Raw genomic sequence first — 21,144 nt, forward strand, 5'->3', positions numbered from 1 at the left:
TATTCATTTAGAATATAAAAATTATGCCAGGAATAATAATGTGTTCTATACAATTAGAAAATAAATTGTAATCAAGTATAACAGTGCCTGTACCACTTAATCTATTTTCTTGACTTTGTCTTGTGCTCATGGAATAGTATGTTGACAAAATCTGTTGAGTGTGTGGTGAGTGTGTATGTTAATATTCCTTAAAGGCAGAGATCATATATTTATTCTCTATCACTTGTTACTTCCAGTATTTCAAGGTATTAAATTCACAGAAATACCCCATAAATACTTACTGCCTAATTGACAGAAATGTCTGGAAAGGCTCAGAGATTACATCTGTTGATATCAAGCTTTAATACTTTATCTATTATAAATCCTTTTATCTGGTTTACAAGTTTTCACACAGTTTTTAAATTGGTGAGTTTTATTGTTACTATAACTTTTAGGTGAACTGAGTTTTTTCTAATTGTTAACTATTCTCTATCTTAACGTTACTGCTTATTATTCCAGACATCATCAGGTATTAAGATTATACTAGAAATTAGGTTAATATTAAGTGTTTTAAAAATTTATTTACTTATACAATTTTTATTTTGGTATGCAAGAATAAATGTCTGAATATTAGGGATGATAACAAATTTAATACTTAAGACATCTACCCATGAGGTTTTCTTTCTTTCCTTTTTTTTTTTTAAAGATTTTATTTATTTATTTGACAGAGAGAGATCACAAGTAAGCAGAGAGGCAGGCAGAGAGAGAGAGAGGAGGAAGCAGGCTCCCCACTGAGCAGAGAACCCAATGTGGGGCTCGATCCCAGGACCCTGAGATCATGACCCGAGCCAAAGGCAGAGGCTTTAACCCACTGAGCCACGCAGGTGCCCCTACCCATGAGGTTTTCTTTTTTTCTTTTTTTAAGATTTTATTTATTTATTTGACAGAGAGAGAGAGATCCCAAGTAGGCAAAGAGGCAGGCAGAGAGAGAGCCCCGATGCGGGGCTCGATCCCAGGACCCTGAGATCATGACCTGAGCCGATGGCAGAGGCTTAACCCACTGGGCCACTCAGGTGCCCCCCCATGAGGTTTTCTAAAAGCTGTAAGAAATGATCCATCCATTCCTCTTGCCACAAATACTCAAATTACTTATCAATTTAAATAGTTGGCTTAGCTCTATTTCTGAAGGAAATTCTTACTGGTTTATTATTGGCTTCCTTCAATAGCTTTGCAGCTTCTTCCCAGTTATTTTGTTTGTTTTCTTCACAGATATTTAAAGGGGATCTTCCTTGTTGGTCTGTTATGTGCTAGAAATTTTAGAAAAAAGAAAAATGTGAAGAAAAAAGCGTTACAAATGTATGGCATTATAAGTGAAAATGTCACTCAATCAATCAAAATTTCATAAAAAATAGACTTTTGTCGAGTACTAAATACTAACCATACTTAGCATATACTATACTTAAACATGAACTGATAAAGATGAAAGACTGAAAGCACTAATCAATGTGATTATTGTTTTTAAAAGCTTTGATTATAAGATCCAACAAAGGTTTTGTTTAAATTGATTATTTTCCCATTTAAAAATACTCACTAATAGAACTTGTGGAAAAATGGGTAGAAAATCTTTTTCCTTCTTAAAGATATTTTTTGAGGAAATACAACATAACACAAGAAGAGGTTAAATTTTATGTATATGCAGGAGATGGATGATGGTGATGACTGTACAACAATGTGAATGTATTTAATGCAACTGAAATGTACATCTAAAAATGGTTAAAATGGTAAATTTTATGTGAGGTACATTTTATCACAATAAACAAGTATAAAAGCAAAGTTTACATATAAGTATTACTTATACTATGCAGATGGTAAAATTTATTTTTTAATTGACTTCTCAAGAATACAATTGAACATTTAATGTCATCACTTGTTATTCATTGCTTGAACATTAAAAAAAAAATCCTGGAAAATAACTTACTCTGTCAACTTCTGGATGGTTTAGAAGAATCTGTACTATTTCAGCATGTCCTCCTCCAGCAGCAAAATGAAGAGGAGAACTAAGCTGTCCATTTAAAAGATTTGGATTGCACTTTCCTTTTTCTAACAAAATGCGAGTGGCCTCAACTTTTCCATACCTATAAAAAAAAGAAGAAACTTACCCCCCAAAATCATATGAAATGCTTTAAAAATTCAAATTTTAGATGATATCTCAAAGAAATCTAAGATTTTTTTTATTTTAGTAAGACACTGACATAAATGTTTTCAGTGCCCAGGGATTTCTTATGAATTCTTCTGGTTCAGTTCAACTGTTTCTGTTCCTGATTAAGTGAGAGGAAATATAACTTCAAACACAAGATAGAGCAGATGACAAAGAACAACCCCATGCAAAGTACAAAAATTATAAATTAAGGAAATAAAATGTTTAGTCAAAATAGGTTCAGAATCAGAAACTTCATAATGCTTTTACTTAGGCCTGACTGTGATTTGCAAAAGGCCCAAAGATAGAATTGGATATGTAGCTGCTGTGTTGGGCAGTGTGGGAGACATAAAGATGTATAAGATACATGGTCTCTGCTGTAATAAAGGCTTATAAAGTAATAAGAGAGGTAAAATAAAAACATGGGATAAGTTACATTATGTTTTAAAATTTAAGTAACAGCTTAGGATAACAATCAACACAATAGGGGATATATATTTGTCAAGTCAAGACAGTATATAACTAATGCTTTAAAAAACATCAGAAAAGATAGGACTTTAGTCTAAGATTCCCTGAAATATTTTGATAGAACAACTTGAAGTGTATTTTAAGTAGGAAGGAACCAAAGAGATGTTGAAGAGAGGCAAAAATATTTTAGGTGTGTGTGTGGTGGGGGAGGAGTATGCAAAGCAAGGGCCCAGAAGAGTGCAAAGCACCTGTTGACATAGTTGAGTCCACCATTTTGTCAAAGCCAAAGATTTATATAAGGCTGCAATCTGAAGCAAGGGTGGAAAAGTAATTCAGTGTTTGTAAATAAATGGGTAAGAGGGGAGAAAAGGGAAAGGAAATTTGCTTTCAGATATGGTACATCTGAGATGAAAATAACACATCTTTAGAAGTGATCTGGTTTGCCATCAACTTTCCTTTCTTCCCTTCTACATACCCTTCTTATACCCTGAAACTGCTACTTGTATGCTACCCTTTCCTACTCATTTGACATTTTGTTCACATTCTTTGCTATTCCTGAGATGTCCTTTTCTCCCTACCTCATTTTGTCTAGGTTAAATCCTGTTATTTCTCTGAAACAGTTTTAAAATATACTTCTATAGTTCCACTACATGTCGCATTTTTTTGCTTCTTTTATAGGATTTATCTACTTTCACCCTTATTTATATACAGCTCTTCTCTAATAGCCTGGGAATTCCTTGAGGGTAGGTACACCGTCTCTGCATTCTCTAAACTGCCTTATAGACAAAAAGAGAGTGACTAAACTGCTCAGTAGGCCTTTGAAAATACAGGCTTAGTATTCAGGAGGAAGGCAAAGGCATGGATTATCTATCTGAGAAAAAGCAAATTAATCTAACTGAAAAGAATTACTGTAAAGGCTGGGAGATTTTAGGGCACCTGGGTGGCTCAGTCTGTTAAGCATCTGCCTGTTGGCTGGGATTGAGTCCTGCACTGGGCTCCCTGCTGAGCAGGGAGCCTGCTTCTCCCTCTGCCTGCCATTCCCCCTGCTTATGCTCTACCCCCCCATCTCTCTGTCAAATAAATAAATAAAATCTTTAAAAAAAAAAAAAGGCTGGGATAATTTGAAAAATGAAAAATGAGTATCTTAGAACAATGAAATGCCATCTTGAAAAACAATCTTTCAGGACAGAAAAAGACACTTCTAAGCAATTCAAGTAATAAAATATAAATGTACATTTTGTTTTCATGGTTCTTTCTTACATAATTACTTAATATAATCTTCAAAATAACCTATAAGGCATGCAGAAGTATTTTTATATCACAGTTAAGGAAAATGAAGCTTGAACCAGGTAAGTAATTTGTTGAAGGTCCCATGGTTACTAACCAGTGTTAAATCCAGGTTTTTCAATCTTAGTATAGCAGTTTCCCTACCATTACACATGCGTTAAGTCACAGGATGGAAGCCAATATTTCAATAATAATGATAATTTAACAGTAATATCTTGCATTTGTACTGACCTTCATTACAGCTCCATTATGCCCCTTCAACTCCAATTTGTTCTTAGAATGAAGGGGTGGTCAACAGTATTAATGCTGTAGAGCGGGGAAAGAGATTAAAAACTCAGAAAAGTTTAAGAAGTTTAATGAAGAGTGAAAAAGAGACAACAGTGAGTGTGGCCCACTCACCTTTGAAGTCTGGCTGTGAAAGGAAGGAAAGAAACAGGATAGTGGCCAGAAGAGGCAGCAGGGTCAAATTAATATTCTTTTCAAGAGGAAGAGAACCATGTACGTTTGAAGGCAAAAGAAAAAGTGCAGAGAAGGAGAGAGTGAATTTATGGTAAACAAGATTTTTACTCGCATATCCCATGATACAGGAGAGATGAGAACAAAAACAACAGATAAGAAGGACATTTCCGATGGCATCAGTTTTCTTTGAAAATAGGAGATAAAACTATCTGATAAGAATACAGAAAGGAAGTAGTGGGAGTTTAAGTGCTTAAGAGTAGAAAGGTTCAGAATAGCTTATATGAGAGAACTGAAAGGCTGACAGGATGAATGAGACAAAGAGAATAGACAGCTAAGCTACAGTGAAGATGGGATAATTTGAAGGGAGTCAAATCATCATAGCCCTAAAACACTCTCTAGCAAAAACATGAAGCCTAAAAAAAGATCAGAGAAGACACTGATTTTGAGAAAGGTCAAAGAATATGTGATGTCAGTGAAACATTTACTGAGTGGCTGATAAGTTGCTCACATGGAGAGAAAGCCAACTTAAATAGTTTCGGAAAATGGTGATCCTAGTAAAGAGTTTTCAGGTACGAGGCCACCAATATGAGAATTTTAAAAGCTTGCAGCTATCTTAGGGGTGGTCCTCAAAGAGTGATCTAGGAAGCCCTGAGAATCCCTGAAATCTTTTCAGGGTACCTGTAGATCAAACATATTTTCCTAATAATATTAAGATGTTATTTATCCTTTAAACTCTTTTTGGATCCTAAGTGTACAGTGGGGTATTCCAGAAGCAATTTGCCATATAATATTGCAACAAATTAAAGGCAGAATCAGATGTGAGAATCCAGCTATCTTCTATTAAGCTAGAGAATAAAGAGATTTGCCAAGAATGTAAAACAATACTATTCTTAATTTTTTAAATTTTGGAAAATATGGTATTTTTCATAAAATTGTTACTTATGTTAATGTTTATTGTTATTGTTATTATTGTGTTAAATGAATTAATACTTAAACTATTTTGGGGGTATAACTTCTAATATGTTAATATAATTTACATAAAAAAACTCTTTGGGATCCTGTAACTTTTAAGAGTAAAAGGCAGACCTGACACCAAAAAGTTGGAGAACCACCAATTTAATAAAAACCCTCACTTTAAAGATGAGAAAACAGACCAAGAAGGGTAAAACATCTTCTCTAAGCTTATAAAGATAGTCTCCAAATCTCAGTCTCTTAATGAGATGGCCTAATATTCCCCTCCTTGATCCTTATACCAATTAGTGAATAAAATACATTTCCAAGATAAAGTAATTTAAGTTCTCACTAATTGGTTAAATCAGTCTTCATTGAAATTCACATTAACCAAATGATCCATTTGATTAAAAGTATTGCAAGTGACCCATATTACTCCTGGTACATTAAACTTAATTATTTCCAACTGACAAAATTAATTTTATCAAAGGATAAAACTCTTTTCCTTGGTATACTGTAGTAGTAAGATTTTCTAATTAAAAATACTATGGATTATGAGTTTCAGATTTAAACATAAAAATCTTTAAATTTCTACAGTACTTTAATAATAACAGCCAACATCTACTGAGTGCTTATTATGTGCTAGGTATCCTCAAAGCATTTACTTGCATTTTCTCCTTTAATCTTAAGAAATGTACTACTATTAAGTCCACTTCATAGATGAAGACACAGGTCCTTAGAGATTTTAAATAACTTGCCAAAAGTCATAATTTTAGGAAATGAGAGTTATTAGGTTAGAAACCTAAGGATATTTCAAAGAATGTTAATTATCATGTTAATTCTGTTTTTATGTAATATGTAGTTTAAAATGCTACCATTCTTAAATATAAATATTACCATTCTTTTATTAGAAAAGAAAATAACCAATGCCACAAAAAAAGGGAAATATTAACCAAATATAAATTTGGGATGCCTAAACTAAAATTCTCTGCCTCTGTCTTCCTGATTCCACAGTGTACTTTTTTTTTTTTTTTTACCAATTCCAGATAAGGCATGTGATTTCTTTCAGTACTGCTGCTGCCAATATTTACTGGTAATCTGAAGAAACAACTAAAAGTTCAGTTTAAAAAGATTTAGGGTAACTCCAAATATGAGTAGAAAATTCCATGTAATGGGAAAACAATTAAGAACACACAGAATAAAGGAGCAGATATTTCTTGAATAAAGGAGTATATTTTTAGGGAAACAGCATATTTTTAAGGGAGAAAAGATGGATATTAAAAGCAACTATATTTAGCTACAGGATCACAGATTTTGGAATCCGTGAAATTAAAAGAATTTTGAGCTGGAAAGAACTCTAGCAATGATCTAATTAATGCCTTTACATATGGATAAATAAACTGAGATATAGAGAAGTGAAGTATCTTGCTAAATGTTGCTCAGCTAAGAAGTAGCAGACATTTAACAAGCAGTAAATAATGTAGGCACTGCTTAAACTAGCTAAGGAAGATCACGTTAAACAGTAAGTCAAAAGCAACTTTTGCATAACAAATAATGGTAAATAACTTCATTACATTCCTTCTGGAGGATAAACCAGAGCGGAGAGTTAACTACTGCTATGAACACAAATATAAGAACTCAGCTCAGCTGAGGGGAAGAGTTACTATCATGTGGGAGGAGTAGGAAAGCAAGAGGTACAATACGCAACTAGTGGAAACAGCTAACCCCAATCTTGTGAGCTAATCCCTCTCATCTTAAAAAAAATAATAATAATGAAGAATAGCATTCATTCTAATGAAGGCTTTTGGGAGTTTCGTGATCCCACAGGTTCCCAAAGAACTAAATGGATACTTTTCCAACATGATCAATGGCAAATCATAAGTAGTTAACCTCATGTAAATTTTATAGTAAGGATAAATAAACTTAATATAACTCCAATACAAAATGTGAATAAGGGACCTAGTGCTGTATAATGACACTTGCTAGTCATTAGCTATTATACAGGATGATTTGGTAATGCCTCAAACACCAATGATACTTTTCCCATGGGGCAGACCTTGTGATTCTGAATAGTGGTACATATAAACAGTAATCAAAGATCTAAATAGAAAGCCCGTAAGGCAAAATGTGGTAGAGAAAAAGTGGCTGGAATGACGACAGTTCTGAAAAGAAGCATTAACATTTACAACTAAGGATTCATTCCTTCTAAGAGAAAAAAGTAATCCATTTACCAGCATGCATAATGAATGGGCGCCCAGTGGTCACTATCTAATTGATTGACAGAAAATCTTTCATTGAGAAGACGGTTTAGTAATTCTGAATCCCCTTCACAGGCACTCCGATGGAGAGGAAAGTCATCTACCCACTGTCGTTCCCTAATCATTAAAAATAGATAAATTTTTTTTAAAAAAAGCACTGTTGAAATTCAAATTGTTTCAAAATAAACAGGACATATCGATGAGAACCATATATCACATAGTAGCTGCAAACTAAATCTTTTATGCAATGGTTACATTGCATACTAGTTACATACATCATTTTAAACAATATTTTAACATTATAATGTAAGTTTTAAAAAAGCAATGTGGAGTAAAACCAAAACAGTACTTGTCTTCTGTGACACTGCTCATGCTTCTCTGCCATTTTTCCTGTTTGGGAATTTGGATTTTTGAGTAGTCTGGAGCTCCTAGACCAAAGTATGGATTTATTACCACTTTATCTACCTAAAAAGGGAAAATAGAAAAAACAAAAACAAAAACTCCTTAAGAGCTTTAGATACCTGACTTCAATAGATATAAATACAACTAAATACAACTAAATAAATACAACTAACTAGATGTCATCTTAACATTTACAATTAGTAATAGGTATATTTACTTTAGAAAAAAATTATAGTTCAGATAAAATGTCTTTTGAAATCAGAGCAAAATTCATTCAGCTCTTACCCGGTTTGTATATTGAAGGTCTGATCCAAACAAAGGGTTGTAAATACAAGTATCTGCTTTCTCTAGGGCTAACATTTTACTCTTTATTTCTAGTGCACTGTAGCCCATATGTAGTGAGTTTTCTGTCTGACCTAATTCAGTAGCATATGCAGGGTTTATGACATTAGTTTTTATCCGCTCAAGAGGAGAAGGTCGGAATAAAGCTGGAATAAAGTGAGATTGTGCATGACGTTCATCTAACCACCTGGCAAAATAGAAAGAAGAGGACACAGAAGTACTTGTTCAAAAATGAAGATGAAAAAGTAGACCATCAAATTCTGAGATGATACATTCTAATATTACATTCAGATTTTTAAACTTTTAACTAGTGTTCATTAAATACTTCATTTACTAATAATAAAAGTTTGGTTAATAGACACAGCAAACTATTTTTAAAAATGCATATACCATCCTAATAAAAACCCCTTTCAAAAAATATGAAGTACTTTTAAAATTAGAACCACTGAGATGGAGGTGACATTAGCTCTGTAGTTTCAGAAGGACAAAGGCATGATAGTCTAAACAACCTGTACACTGCTAAGAGTAACTCAATACTAAATCTATCAGAACAACGTGAGGAGCCATTTGACCCACCATCAGGGAAAACAGAAAGAGAACTTTAGTCATTCGCTTATCTAACTATTTTTTAAATTAACATATAATGTATTATTTGTTTCAGGGTACAGGTTACCACAACACAAACACACCCCAATGTCCATCACCCAGTTACCTCATCCCCTGACCCCCTTCCCCTCCAGCAACCCTCAGTTTGTTTCATAAGATTAACTATTTTTAAAGACATAATTAGTTCTATTGAAAAAGTAGAGGACAGATGGACATAAGGAAACTAGTGCAAAGTAGAAGGGGAAATAAAGGCAATGGTAACTCAACTTGCAAATTAAAAAAAAACAAAAACAAAAACTAAATCTAGTTGTATAACAAGGAATCTTAATTCTCAATCCAGGGCAGTCTTTGTCATTTTTGAAAGAAGATTAGCTGGTGCAGGCAAACCAGGACAATCTTGTCTTTGGGGCTTTTCATTTTTATCGTGTACTTCAAAAACTTTACATTATGTTACATACATGTATTACTAATTTTATTATTTTCTTCTGTTCTATCAGAGCTAATTTCTACTATGTATTTGACTTGTTTAAAAAAATATTTTTAGTGGCATTTCTTACTTATCCAAGGCTATTAACATCCTTGCTGTAAGTGTAGCAAAATGAGTACTGGATTCACTACAGACTCGCATAATATCTTGTAAGCAGTAAAAAATTGGGCATCCTGGAGTATACGTATATTTAGTATTATCTGAAAAAGAAAATGAATAATGCGATCATATAAAAGGTTTACAACTGCATGTTTTTCATTTAAAATTATATAGTATGTTTTAAAAAGTAGTTCAGTGTAACATGAGTTGTTTTAGATTTAGATTTAGATATAGAAGACCTTGATTAAACTGATGACTAGTTCTGTGACCTTATCCATTCGGAATTAGGAGACGTATATTCTTCTTGCAGGATTGCAGAAATTGTTTCCTCTTTTTCTTCTTCGACAATATTGTAAAACTGATTAATAAGATTTCCAACACCGTTTAAAATAGTGTACTTTTCAGCCTAAGTATAGCTGGGAAAAAAAATATATATCTGGAATGCTAGAGTTGGCTAATAAAATACATATAAGTACTGTGTGAGCAGCAGGATAATGGCATATCCACACTGGGTCATTAATTTATCATCAGAATTATTACTGCCTCATAGGAGGCCAGTACGCTAAAGTTTCCAAAGTGGTTTTCAAATCTAATACCTCATTGAATGCTTCTAGCACAATGAACTTAGTAGAAGAAGATACCTATCTTACAAATAGAGCTGAGGCTTAGAAGAGGTGATTTGCCCAAAGGCACAAATTTAGTAGGCTGAAAAGTCTGCACTGAAATTTAGTGTTTTTCAATTATTTCAGGATGTCAAAGACTCAAATTAAATTTTTACATTAAATCTAAACTCTTTAAATATTACCAATGTTGTTAGGCAGAGTATTTTAGAATTATTATTAACACCTTCTTGTGCCAAATCCCAGACATGTCCTGATCATAGTCTGTTAATGTTCCAAAATACTGAAATACGTTTCTAGTCATATCCTTTGAAAAATCCCTTATTATAATCTGAAAATTTTTAATTTCAATTATGGCTTCCCTCCTCACTTCTTTATTCTGCTTTTAAAACCAGAAACAAAAACATTACTGTTTAGTCCAGAAGGCTGAATATTACTTTGAAATCAAAATACTTTTTTAAGTAATAAATTTCCTCATCTTAACTACTAACTGAAAAATAGGTAAACAGTTTTAAATGTAATACTGTTTTACAGTATTAAATATAATACTGTTTTAAAACAGTATTATAATAATAACCATGAATGCAAGTTACTAACTTCCTCAGTAGACTTTTATTTAGCATCTAAAGTACATAAAGATTGATAAAACTTAGACTTTACCTTTGACAACTGATGGAACAATAAATAATGCTGCTTCTCTCCCCATCTTCTCCCCATCCAGAGGAAATGTCTTCATTAGTACCACTCGCTTTCCTAACCATTTTAAAAATCAGTGAAAATAAAAATAATGGGCTTTTAAATTTTATAAATTTCCTTGAGAATTAGAAAAAAAATTATTTTAATTCCAGTGCAGCTAACAGTGTTATATTAGTTCCAGGCTTACAATATAGCAATTCAACAAATCCATATATTACTCGGTGCTCATTAAGATAAGTATACTCTTAATCTCCTTCACTATTTCCCCCATCTTCCCACTCAACCCCTCAGTAGTAACTATTGGTTTGTTTTCTGGTTAAGAGCTAATTTTCTTTTTTGAGAACTAGAATATTTTTTTAAAAGGCAGCATTAAGAGGAGTTAAAATAGGGTGCCTGGGTGGCTCAGTGGGTTAAGCCTCTGCCTTTGGCTTGGGTCATGGTCTCAGGCTCCTGGGATCAAGGAGCCTGCTTCCCCCCTCTCTCTGCCTGCCTCTCTGCCTACTTTTGATCTCTCTCTCTCTGTGTCAAGTAAATAAATAAAATCTTAAATAAAAAAAAAAGCTGGCAGGAAATTTTCTAAGAGTACTACTCCTTTCTCTGGGCCAGAGGACATCTTTGTTAATATTGACACCACTTTCATCCCCCATCTGGGTAAATGGACCAAGTGACAGAGGTTGGCTAATTCATAGCAAATTATGACTTGTCTATCTTAGCTCAAATATGTGACTTGGATATAGGTCTCAGGAATGTGCTCTCAGGAAATATCCTGATAACTATAACAATTTATTAATAGTAAAACAAGTCTAAATGAAAATTTATCAGAGAACGTCAAGACCAAGGTAGAAAAGACTGACAAATTTGTGGCATCCAAAAAGAGCCTTTGGGTCACCCATAAGGATAGTCCTTTTTTTTTTTTTTAAGCTAAGCTCAATTTCTAGATAATTTTTTCTTATTAAAAAGTCAATCTGATAATTAGGAAAAGGAGATTCTCTTTGCAGGACTCAGAATATGTATCAAGGATCTGTACATCTATGCAGTAACTTATTATAATCTTGAGTTATAATGCTTAGAGCCCCAACAATTCAGGCCCTATTGGGAAGGTTACCTATTGGAAAGGTAAAAAATGATGAATGATAGCTCCAAAAATTATGAATCAGAGGCTTATAGTTCAGCTATCTCTACAGAACAAATACCCAAAATAGTAATTCAAATCACAAGATTCAGCCCTATCTCTGCAACAAAAACAGACTCTTTACTGAGACAGATGAATTAGACAATCTCTAGAAAGATTAATAGGAAAAAAAACAACACTGAATAAACAGAAGTATATGCCTTACCTCATCTACAACTGTTTTTAACAGCCATTTGACTGAAATTAGCTTTAGCTTTTTAATAATAATGCCTGAATCTTGGATATAGTTTAAATTTCTCTAACTTTTAAGTTTTCTCTCACGTTTTGTGAGGCTACAGCCTGAGAAAATTATCATTAATTTCTAAACAGTTTCCTAGGCTATATATTACCTAATATTTTAAATGGTGACTGAACCTTTCAAGTTTAATACTTCAGTAATTCAGTTTGGCTCTTTGAAAAGGATCTTCTTCCTGTGACCAAATAGGAAGAAACCTCTACCACCTGGCAACTTACAGGATTCTAATCCATGAATTTTTTTTTTTTTTTTTTTTTAAGATTTTATTTATTTATTTGACAGACAGAGATCACAAGTAGGCAGAGAGGCAGGCAGAAAGAGAGAGAGAGGGAAGTAGGCTCTCTGCTCAGCGGGGCTCAATCCCAGGACCCTGAGATTATGACCTGAGCCGAAGGCAGAGGCTTAACCCACTGAGCCACCCCAGGTGCCCCTAATCCATGAATCTTAACTTTCGTTTAGTATGATGCAAGGTTTTTAGTTTCCTCTGTCCTGAAGTAGAAAACTAAAAATAGTAGTTCAGGGATACTTAACTAGAGAACTATACTTCTAGCAAAAGTGATCTGTATTTTCTTTGTTTTCAAGCCACTCTTTGGTTTCCTGTTCCTACTGAGCAAATCATTAACACTGCAACTTATTTAACTATTTTTCAACTTAAAAAAATATTATAGTCAATTTTTTTTTTTTATATAAGAATTTATTGAGAGAGAGAAAGAACGAGCTGGGGTGGGGAGTACAGAATAAGGGAGAAGCAGGCTCCCTGCTGAGCAGGGAGCCCAAAGTGGGACTGGATCCCAGGACCCAGGATCACGACCCAAGCTGAAGGCAGACACTTAACTGACTGAGCCACCCAGGAGCCTCATAGTCAAGGTATTTCTTGAAGGGCATGGTTATAACTTTAAAAAAGCTTTCTGATTCTTTAAAAAATTTTTTTGAAGATTTTATTTATTTGAGAGTGAGGGAGAGAAAATGCATGTCTGTGAAAGCAGGGTGTGGAGGGGAGAGAGAGGCAGAGAATCTCAAGTAGAGTCCTTGCTATGTGCGGAGCGGGAGGCAGTTGGATCTCACAAGCCCAAGATCATGCCCAGAGCTTAAACCAAGAGGTGGATGCTTAACTGACTGAGCCACCCAGACACCCCTCAAGTTTTTTTTTAAATGGAAAGGTACATAAAAAGAAATTGATCTCCCCGCCTTTTTTTTTAAAAAAAGACTTTATTCTTAAGTAATCTTTACACCCAACATAGGGCTTGAACTCATGACTCCAAGATTAAAAGTCACACTCTAACAAATGAGCCAGCTAGGCAACTCAGAAGAAAATGATCTTAACACATTTTAAAAAATATCTTTCTCTACAAGCATTCAAAGCAAACTATATTTAAAAAAAAAGAAAAAAGAAAAAAGTTTCCTACCTCTAATACCCTGGTTTGCAGGAGAAATTGGTTTGGTGGTTTCTACTACATAATCCAGTATGCCTTGTGTTATTTCACTGTTGCCCTGAAGTTTAGTTTCCAACAAAACTTTCTTTCTCTTTTTTTTCTGTCCTTCAATGGGAACTTCATGCAACAAAATCTTAGATGAGAAAAATTTAAAGAGAGAAAGCTTAAAATAAAGTTTACTTGCCCTAGAATATAGTAAGTCAGCAGTCTTTCCTAACCCCAGCTTCATATTAGAATATCCTGGGAAGCTTTTGAGACAATAGCAGTATCTAGTGAGTGGGGCCCTGGTACTGGAAGTTTTAAAGTTCTCAGATGATTCCACAGTGCAGCCAGGATTGAGAACTAGTAACCCAGAGCACTGCCGAAGCAGTAGCATCCTGAGAGCCTCTGCGGTATCTTTTAATAGGTTTCAGGTAACTAACCTTAAAAAAGCAATTTGAGCAAAGTGCTAGAGAAATTAGTTGGAGGTAGGTTAGATTAGCAGTATTCTATGATGCTTGGAATCTGTTATAGATAAGATAATTCTGTTTTAGGGTTTTTTGGCTTCAATCACATTTTCTAATATAATTAATACAATTCGGGACTACAGAGAAGTAACTTAATTGTCTAAAACTTTAATTAAAGGTAAAAAGATATTTTAAAATGCACTATAAAAAAGTTCTTTAGGGAAATAGCCAAGAACAATATTTACATTGAATTTGAAATGAGCTGACTTCTGCAACTTTAATTTTTGAGAGCCATTTAATAAATCATACTAAAAACTGAATCTATATGTTATAAGGAAAACTCAAGTGACTATTTTTTAATGTCTAATAATTTATACCTATTAATCAATAGAAAAATGGTCAAAAGGCATGCAACAGACAAAAAGACTTCGTGATGGGCAGAGATATAGGAGGGTCAATTCTATCTTTTCAAGATCTAGGTTGTCAACAAGAATTTAGAGGAGATGATAAGACTTTATGTAAATGAAAATGACATTCAGTGGTAGCAAATCAAATGTCAGTAAATTGTTCTTACTTCATATGACTTAGCTCTGTATTCCCGAGAATTGAGACTGGCAGTATTCTTCGGACGAATAACAGCAACATACGCATCTTCTATGTTTTCTGGATTTCCCATTGCTTTACAAAACAAACACAGAAATCCCCTGCAATATTAAGAGATACATAATTAGCATAATCACTTTGAAAAACAATTTTAAAAATAACATGTTTATTTTTCTATCTTGGAATATATATACTACCTAAAAGGTAAGCCAGAGATGACTATCTTAATCCTAAACTACTCAAAACCTTAACTTATAATTTTAAGATTTCCTCTTGGTCCTTTTTCCCTTTTCTGTGAAAGATAAAAAAATTTTAATGGAGATACATACTTTTGTATGTCTGAACTGCATAAGAATCTGCCTTTTGGACCTAAAAAAAAAAAAAAGTGATATGATTATAAAATATCTTCTAAATACTAAGCAAATAATGACCTAAATACTACACTTATTTTCCATACATGACACAAGTAAATGTCATATTGTTAATAGTGTGGAAGCTGGAAATAGGCAGCTGCCATTGACATTATTTCCAAAATCTTTAGAAAGAACCTTGATATTTGACATTTAGATAAGCTAAAGTATACCTTATAATATTCCTTGGCAATGCCTATCATAGTCAAAAACTTGTGGTCAGTGGATAAAATCTTTCAATGTGGACTTGTGAATATTTTCTACTTCCATTATCAATTCCCTAGATAACTCCAGCATTTTCTTCCAAATATGTATTTTACACACACACACACACACACACACACACACACACACTTTCCCCCCAGACTGATTTTAAGTGTCCATTGAGGAACTTCCAACAAGTATTTGTATTTCAAGCACTACCTACCTTGCTTAAAAAAAAAAAAACACATTGTATTGTGAATACACCCTATAACATATGTAGCACATAACATTTTTCCATTAAGCACCTAAAAGAAAAATCAAGTAATCTTTAGTTTTCTAAACACAATTTAAAGCAATCAATTTCTGTGCTGGTCAACTTACATTTAAAAAAAAATCTGGCAAGATGCTTTGTTAATACTCACCATTTCTCTGGAATATTTAGTACTGCACAGTACACGTTTTCTTTTTTTAAGATTTTATTTATCTGACACAGAGAGAGAGATCACAAGTAGGCAGAGAGAGAGGAAGGGAAGCAGACTCCGTGTTGAGCAGAGAGCCTGATGTGGGGCTCGATTCCAGGACCCTGGGATCATGACCTGAGCTGAAGGCAGAGGCTTTAACCCATTGAGCCACCCAGGCACCCCTATTTCATTCTTTATTAGAAGAATTTTTAGATCTAAATTATTCTTATAATTATTTGTCATTTTCAAATTTTAATTTTTTATATATATATAAAATATAGATAAGGCTATTCCCTATCAGATTACTTCAATGAGAATGTAGATAACACTTTACTATAATGAATTTATACACATTTTATGCACTTTGGAATTCTTTGTAGAGAAGTGAAATCTAGTAAATTGTATAGAAATTAAATACTGTAAGATTTTTAAAAAAAGATTTTATTTATTTATTTGACAGACAGATCACGAATAGGTAGAGCAGCAGGCTGAGAGAGAGGAGAAAGCAGGCTCCCTGCTGAGCAGAAAGCCCGATGTGGGGCTCGATCCTAGGACCCTGAGATCATGACCTGAGCAGAAGGCAGAGGATTTAACCCACTGAGCCACCCAGGCGCCCCTACACTTAACTTTTAAAAAATAAATATGATTAATAAAAAAGGCATGACCGTGAGGATTACAGTATTTTGTTTTTATACCATTCAATGTAAACATATCTCTGAAAGATTCTAACAATTGATTTTCAAGAAATATTCATACTTGAATATTTGAAATATACATATTCCCTGTGACATGAAAGAAGAAAACTAAGGCTTAAGTTAGGAAAAGAATAAAAGCTACTAACATACCAAGGCAAAACTGCTAAGGCAAAAACACATGCAGAGGGACTGGAAAAGAATAACTCGAGCTAAAAATAATAGAGAAAGGTAGAGTTAAAGTTTGCTTAGAAGTAATACTTAGTCTATGTTTAGACTAAGTTTTAGGTAATTCAAGTGACTAAGTGGCACTTTCTTATGGTTCATTCTATTCTGAAAAATGCTTAGGCATAAATGATAATGTTCCAAGCAATGAGACCTTACAAATATGCAGAAGTGGCTCTCAGTTGGGGGTGGCACCCTACATGGCATCATTTGGAAATATGTAGGGACATTTCTGGTTATCACTGTGACTGGGAAAGGGGAGGTGGGCAAATGCCATTTAGTCCCCATGGGGCAGGCTTTTCAACATTTCTTTGCTATACCATACAGTCCTATTTAACAAAAAGTAAATATCTTCAAAAAAATAATTTGCTATGTTGGGTACTGATGAACAAACGAAAGCCTTTTACACCAGAGAAAAAGAGAAGATATAGTATGTGAATATGGGTATTATAAACTTAATAAGCACAAGTCAAAGTTGACGAGAGGATTTACCAGTTTGCAAAGTGCATGCTCATAGAAATTACCACCAATGATCAGAATGTGTCTTCATAAGTAAAAACCAAAAAATGGGACTTTATCTTAGGTCTCTATAAAATGTTCCTGAGACAGAAAATGATCTACCTTTTTCCATCCTTAAGCAATGTTTCTCAATCTTTTTAAACATATGTCAACTTTAAATAACCAAACCAAGCCAAACCCACAAAACTCTTCTGTCCACATAGTGATTTTATCAGGTTGTCCTTAAGTCTTTATTGCTTTTGTTTTCTGAATATAACATTTAATGTTTGTAAAATAATGTGAATAGCTAACACCTAGAGTGATTATGTGCTAGACACTATGCTAAGTGCTTTCCATATATTAATTCATTTTATTCCCCCTAAACCCGATGAAAGTAGACATTATCATCCCTATTTTACAGGGAAAAAAAGCTGAGGCGGAGTAGCTAAGTTACTTGATCCTTCTGCATTCTCCTAGAACAATTCACTATTTTAAAGCATTATAACATTAAAAAGAAGAGATGGAGACTAAATGTAAGAATTCTTCTACAGGGATTTGCTGACCATAAAAATCTCATCCTTTTACTACAAAGGGAGGAAGTATTAATAAAGTAGATTAGGAAAAACCCATCGGTTCTACTCCTATGTTAGCTTGCTTTCTCCTTGTCCATTCAACCAATTCTCCTAATCATCACTTATCAAGGTCAACAAGTGTCACTGATAATTTTCAAAAGCTTTCTGTTAATTGACATTGTTCTGTAATTTAAGATTAATAATCTTCAAATTGCTTTTGAAGGCAATTACACTGAATTTGGCTTACAGAGAAGGAACTAAGTAATACTGGCATTGGGAACCAAATGAAATTCTACAGTGAAGACCAAGGTTATTTAGAGGACCATGATTTCATGCTTAGCATATGTAAATATGCTATCTATCAGCTGCTGCTGTAGTTCTGCAACCCAATTCTAAGAGAACCAACTAATACAGTAGCATGGGGTTAACGGGCAAAGGTCATGGAGTGAATTGTTTTTATATTGTTATAAAAACATATTTGTATTTCTGGCATTTCCCCCAAATAAGATGAGGCTCTCAAAGCAGTTAAGAGACTGTAGATGCAGAGAGAAAGACGCATTTGCAAACAAACTGTGAAGGCACACAAGCTCTCCAACAGAGTGAGAAGGGAATGGGAGTGAGATCCAGAGTCGGGCCAGCTACATCAAAGATTTCTTTTGAAGATTTGGGACGCCTGGGTGGTTCAGTTGGTTAAGCGGCTGCCTTCGGCTCAGGTCATGATCCCGGCGTGCTGGGATCGAGTCCCACATCGGGCTCCTTGCTCGTCAGGGAGCCTGCTTCTCCCTCTGCCTCTGCCTGCCATTCTGTCTGCCTGTGCTCGCTCTCTCTCCCTCTCTCTCTCTGACAAATAAATAAATAAAATCTTTAAAAAAAAAAAAAAGATTTCTTTTGAAGATTAAAAAAAAAAAAACCCACTATGAATAAAAAGCAAAGAAGGCCAGAAAGCCTCAAAAGATGGAAAGAAGTGTAGGGGCGAGCTAAGGTGGAATGACAGGCTGTAAATCGCTTTCCCTGAAATGACAAAAATAACAATCTGCCTAGGTTCTTCCTCTGCCACCACCCACCAACGTCCACTACCAGGAAAGGACGTGCACGGCTCTTTCCTCAAAGAGCTGCCACCCCAAGAGTGGCTTTGGCTTCTTTGTTACTACTTGTAAGAAATAAATTCCTTGCCTGGAGAAACTAGATGTAGAGATAGTTCAGCCTCCCACCTCTGTTTTCTCTCGCTGGAGTCTGGTCCTCGCTCCTCCTCGTCTCACCCGTGAGGGCGGCCGAGCACCTCCCGGGCCGCTACATTCAACTCACTGGGTGGGAGAGTCACCTGCGGGGCGGGGTGCCGTCACCGCTTTCTCATTTCTCCTTCCCTTCTGTTTCCCAGCAGCCGGGCCTAACTTCCTGTGACAGGAAAACCCTTGGTGGCCACCAGAAGTCTCCGGGCGTGTTCGGCCCCTCTTCCCAAAACGCGCCTTAAAAGCCCGGGTCTCTGGACTCGGAGCAACTCTTGTGGACTAGTTCTTTATTGTCCTTCCCTCTTCTCGCACCTCAGCACGATACCACCCTCTCCCGAAGTTAAGGGTTTCCAGGTCTTCAAACGCTTTTCCTTTCCACCCCGCCGCTACCGGGGCGAGGAAATCACTTCCGGGTTTACACCCCCTTGCAGCGTCGCAGTTGGCGGCGGAAGAGCTTCCGGGTCGACGGACGAGCTGCTGCCGTTCCTGCTGCTTCCCGCTGGGGCTGCGGGCTGTCTGGGGTTGGTGGCGGCGGCTCGAGGACAGAGGTGGCAGCGGCCGGCACGCCAGGGGCTGAGCCGGCGGCGGGGGAGGGGAGGAGGACGGCCCGGGCTGCGTGCGCGCGCGCAAGGCTTGAGCATGAGCCGGACTTGACCGCGAGGCGGAGGCAAAAGCCACCGCCCCCTCTTCCACTCCCTTGAGTGAGGCGGCGCGGCGGCCAGAGAGGGATGGGGGGCGCCCGCCCAGTCTGAGTCTCGTCGCGGGCGCCTCCGTCTCACGCAGGGTTCCTCGCGGGCCTCCAGTGCGCACCCTCAGCCCCAGCAGCCTCTGCCCCGCGGGCGCACCCAGGCAAGCGAGGAGGGGGCGCCCGACTGGGTGGGTGGGGCGGGGAGGGTACCTGAGGTCACCTGCTCCGCGCGAGAGGCAGAGGCGGCCACGGCGGTGGCAGAAGTGCAGAGCTGCGGGGTCCACCTGATTCTTACCCTCAGCCCGGGAAGTAACCGTAAGTCTCAGCGTCACCATACGAGTGTGTATGAGGCTATCTCAACCCTTTTTGGGCTCCGAGTTCAGCGCTGCCTAGTTCACGCCCTCACGGGTTTCCCAGTAATGTGTCTCCTTCCTTTTGTGGAGGATTGTACCCCTCTCTGTCCCCATCCCTGAACAGGCAGCATCCTCCGTCGGTCCCGTGGGGCTTTTCTCCCAGCGAATTTGCAAGTCTCAGTGGCGCGTCCCATCCTCCCCAGCCAGATGCATCTCCTTGTCCCTCTGTCCTCAAATGTATGTGTCCTCCCTCTCTTTCTCTCTCTATCCCAGACATCCCAACCTCCGCCCCCGCCCCCCCATTTTTTGAGACGGAAAGCCACGGGTTCAGCGGATCTCGTGGGCTAGAGGGTCTTGAGCGGATGGGTGAAAGTGCTCTGCATCGTCAGGATGGGTGGGGATAGGTGCCGATAGCTCTGATGAACCTTTATTTTTGCAGCCTCTGACACCAAAACAAAAGATGGGTCGTTCCCTGGACCTTCATTCCTCTCCCTTCTTAACTGTGTTTAAGCTCTATTCTGTACATTGCTGTTTGAGTCGCAGGAAATTGGAACTAGAGCTGTAATTAAGCATCTCCTGAGGTTTTAAGAATTAGTCTCACAAGCTATGTTCACACGGAATTGGCATATTAAGCAATCTTGTATTGGAATGAAGATCCATTCCAGAATAGCTCTGCTAGTAGATCTGAGAAACGAATTTAAAAACAAAGGTCTAATATTTTCAGTATGTTTTTATGTCTTTAAATAATTTTTAGTGTTTTGGATTTACGTTTAGTTCTTAATTTACGAAGTGTGTGTGTGTGTGTGTGTGTGTATGATGTGGGAAAAAAAGTGTTGCATTGTTAGTGGTTAAAGTGATTTTTTTAAAGATCGTGTCAGCTTATATTTGGTAAGATATTACTTTAAATCGTTAATTTCAGAGAGACTTTTACTGATTTAGATCAGCCACCTACAGATGTTACACACTTGTGCCTATGACCTTACTGTTTCTTAGTTTAAAAAAGAAATTAACTGTGAATATCTTCAGTGTGTATTTCCAGTTTGAGGGTAGGC

General features: G+C 36.3%; 2 protein-coding genes across 4 annotated transcripts in view; one reads left to right on the forward strand and one right to left on the reverse strand.

Moving 5' to 3' along the window:
• Nucleotides 1-19,385, reverse strand: part of LOC111147252 (KRIT1, ankyrin repeat containing) — a 36,074-nt gene extending 16,689 nt beyond the window's left edge. The window contains exons 1-11 of one of the 3 annotated variants that reach the window (XM_022503174.1): nt 19,034-19,385; nt 15,090-15,129; nt 14,732-14,861; nt 13,685-13,844; nt 10,816-10,908; nt 9,507-9,636; nt 8,287-8,530; nt 7,949-8,064; nt 7,573-7,716; nt 1,958-2,114; nt 1,179-1,286 (exon numbers count right to left, since the gene is read on the reverse strand). In XM_022503174.1, coding sequence (XP_022358882.1) covers nt 1,179-1,286; nt 1,958-2,114; nt 7,573-7,716; nt 7,949-8,064; nt 8,287-8,530; nt 9,507-9,636; nt 10,816-10,908; nt 13,685-13,844; nt 14,732-14,833 — 1,254 coding nt within the window. In that variant the 5' untranslated portion in view covers nt 14,834-14,861; nt 15,090-15,129; nt 19,034-19,385. Of the gene's footprint in view, nt 1-1,178; nt 1,287-1,957; nt 2,115-7,572; nt 7,717-7,948; nt 8,065-8,286; nt 8,531-9,506; nt 9,637-10,815; nt 10,909-13,684; nt 13,845-14,731; nt 14,862-15,089; nt 15,130-18,995 lie in introns of all 3 variants that reach the window. The other 2 variants (XM_022503176.1, XM_022503175.1) reach the window with 2 other exon arrangements.
• A 270-nt stretch (nt 19,386-19,655) lies between these two features.
• LOC111147227 (ankyrin repeat and IBR domain containing 1) overlaps nt 19,656-21,144 on the forward strand; it is a 152,187-nt gene continuing 150,698 nt past the window's right edge. Inside the window, exon 1 of the mRNA XM_022503121.1 lies at nt 19,656-20,054. The gene's annotated coding sequence lies outside the window, so the exon portion shown is untranslated. The remainder of the gene's footprint in view (nt 20,055-21,144) is intronic.

This window comes from Enhydra lutris, unplaced genomic scaffold, assembly GCF_002288905.1.
Source record: "Enhydra lutris kenyoni isolate GAN:26980312 unplaced genomic scaffold, ASM228890v2 scaffoldscaffold16, whole genome shotgun sequence".
In the NCBI taxonomy this organism is placed as follows: Eukaryota; Metazoa; Chordata; class Mammalia; order Carnivora; family Mustelidae; genus Enhydra; species Enhydra lutris.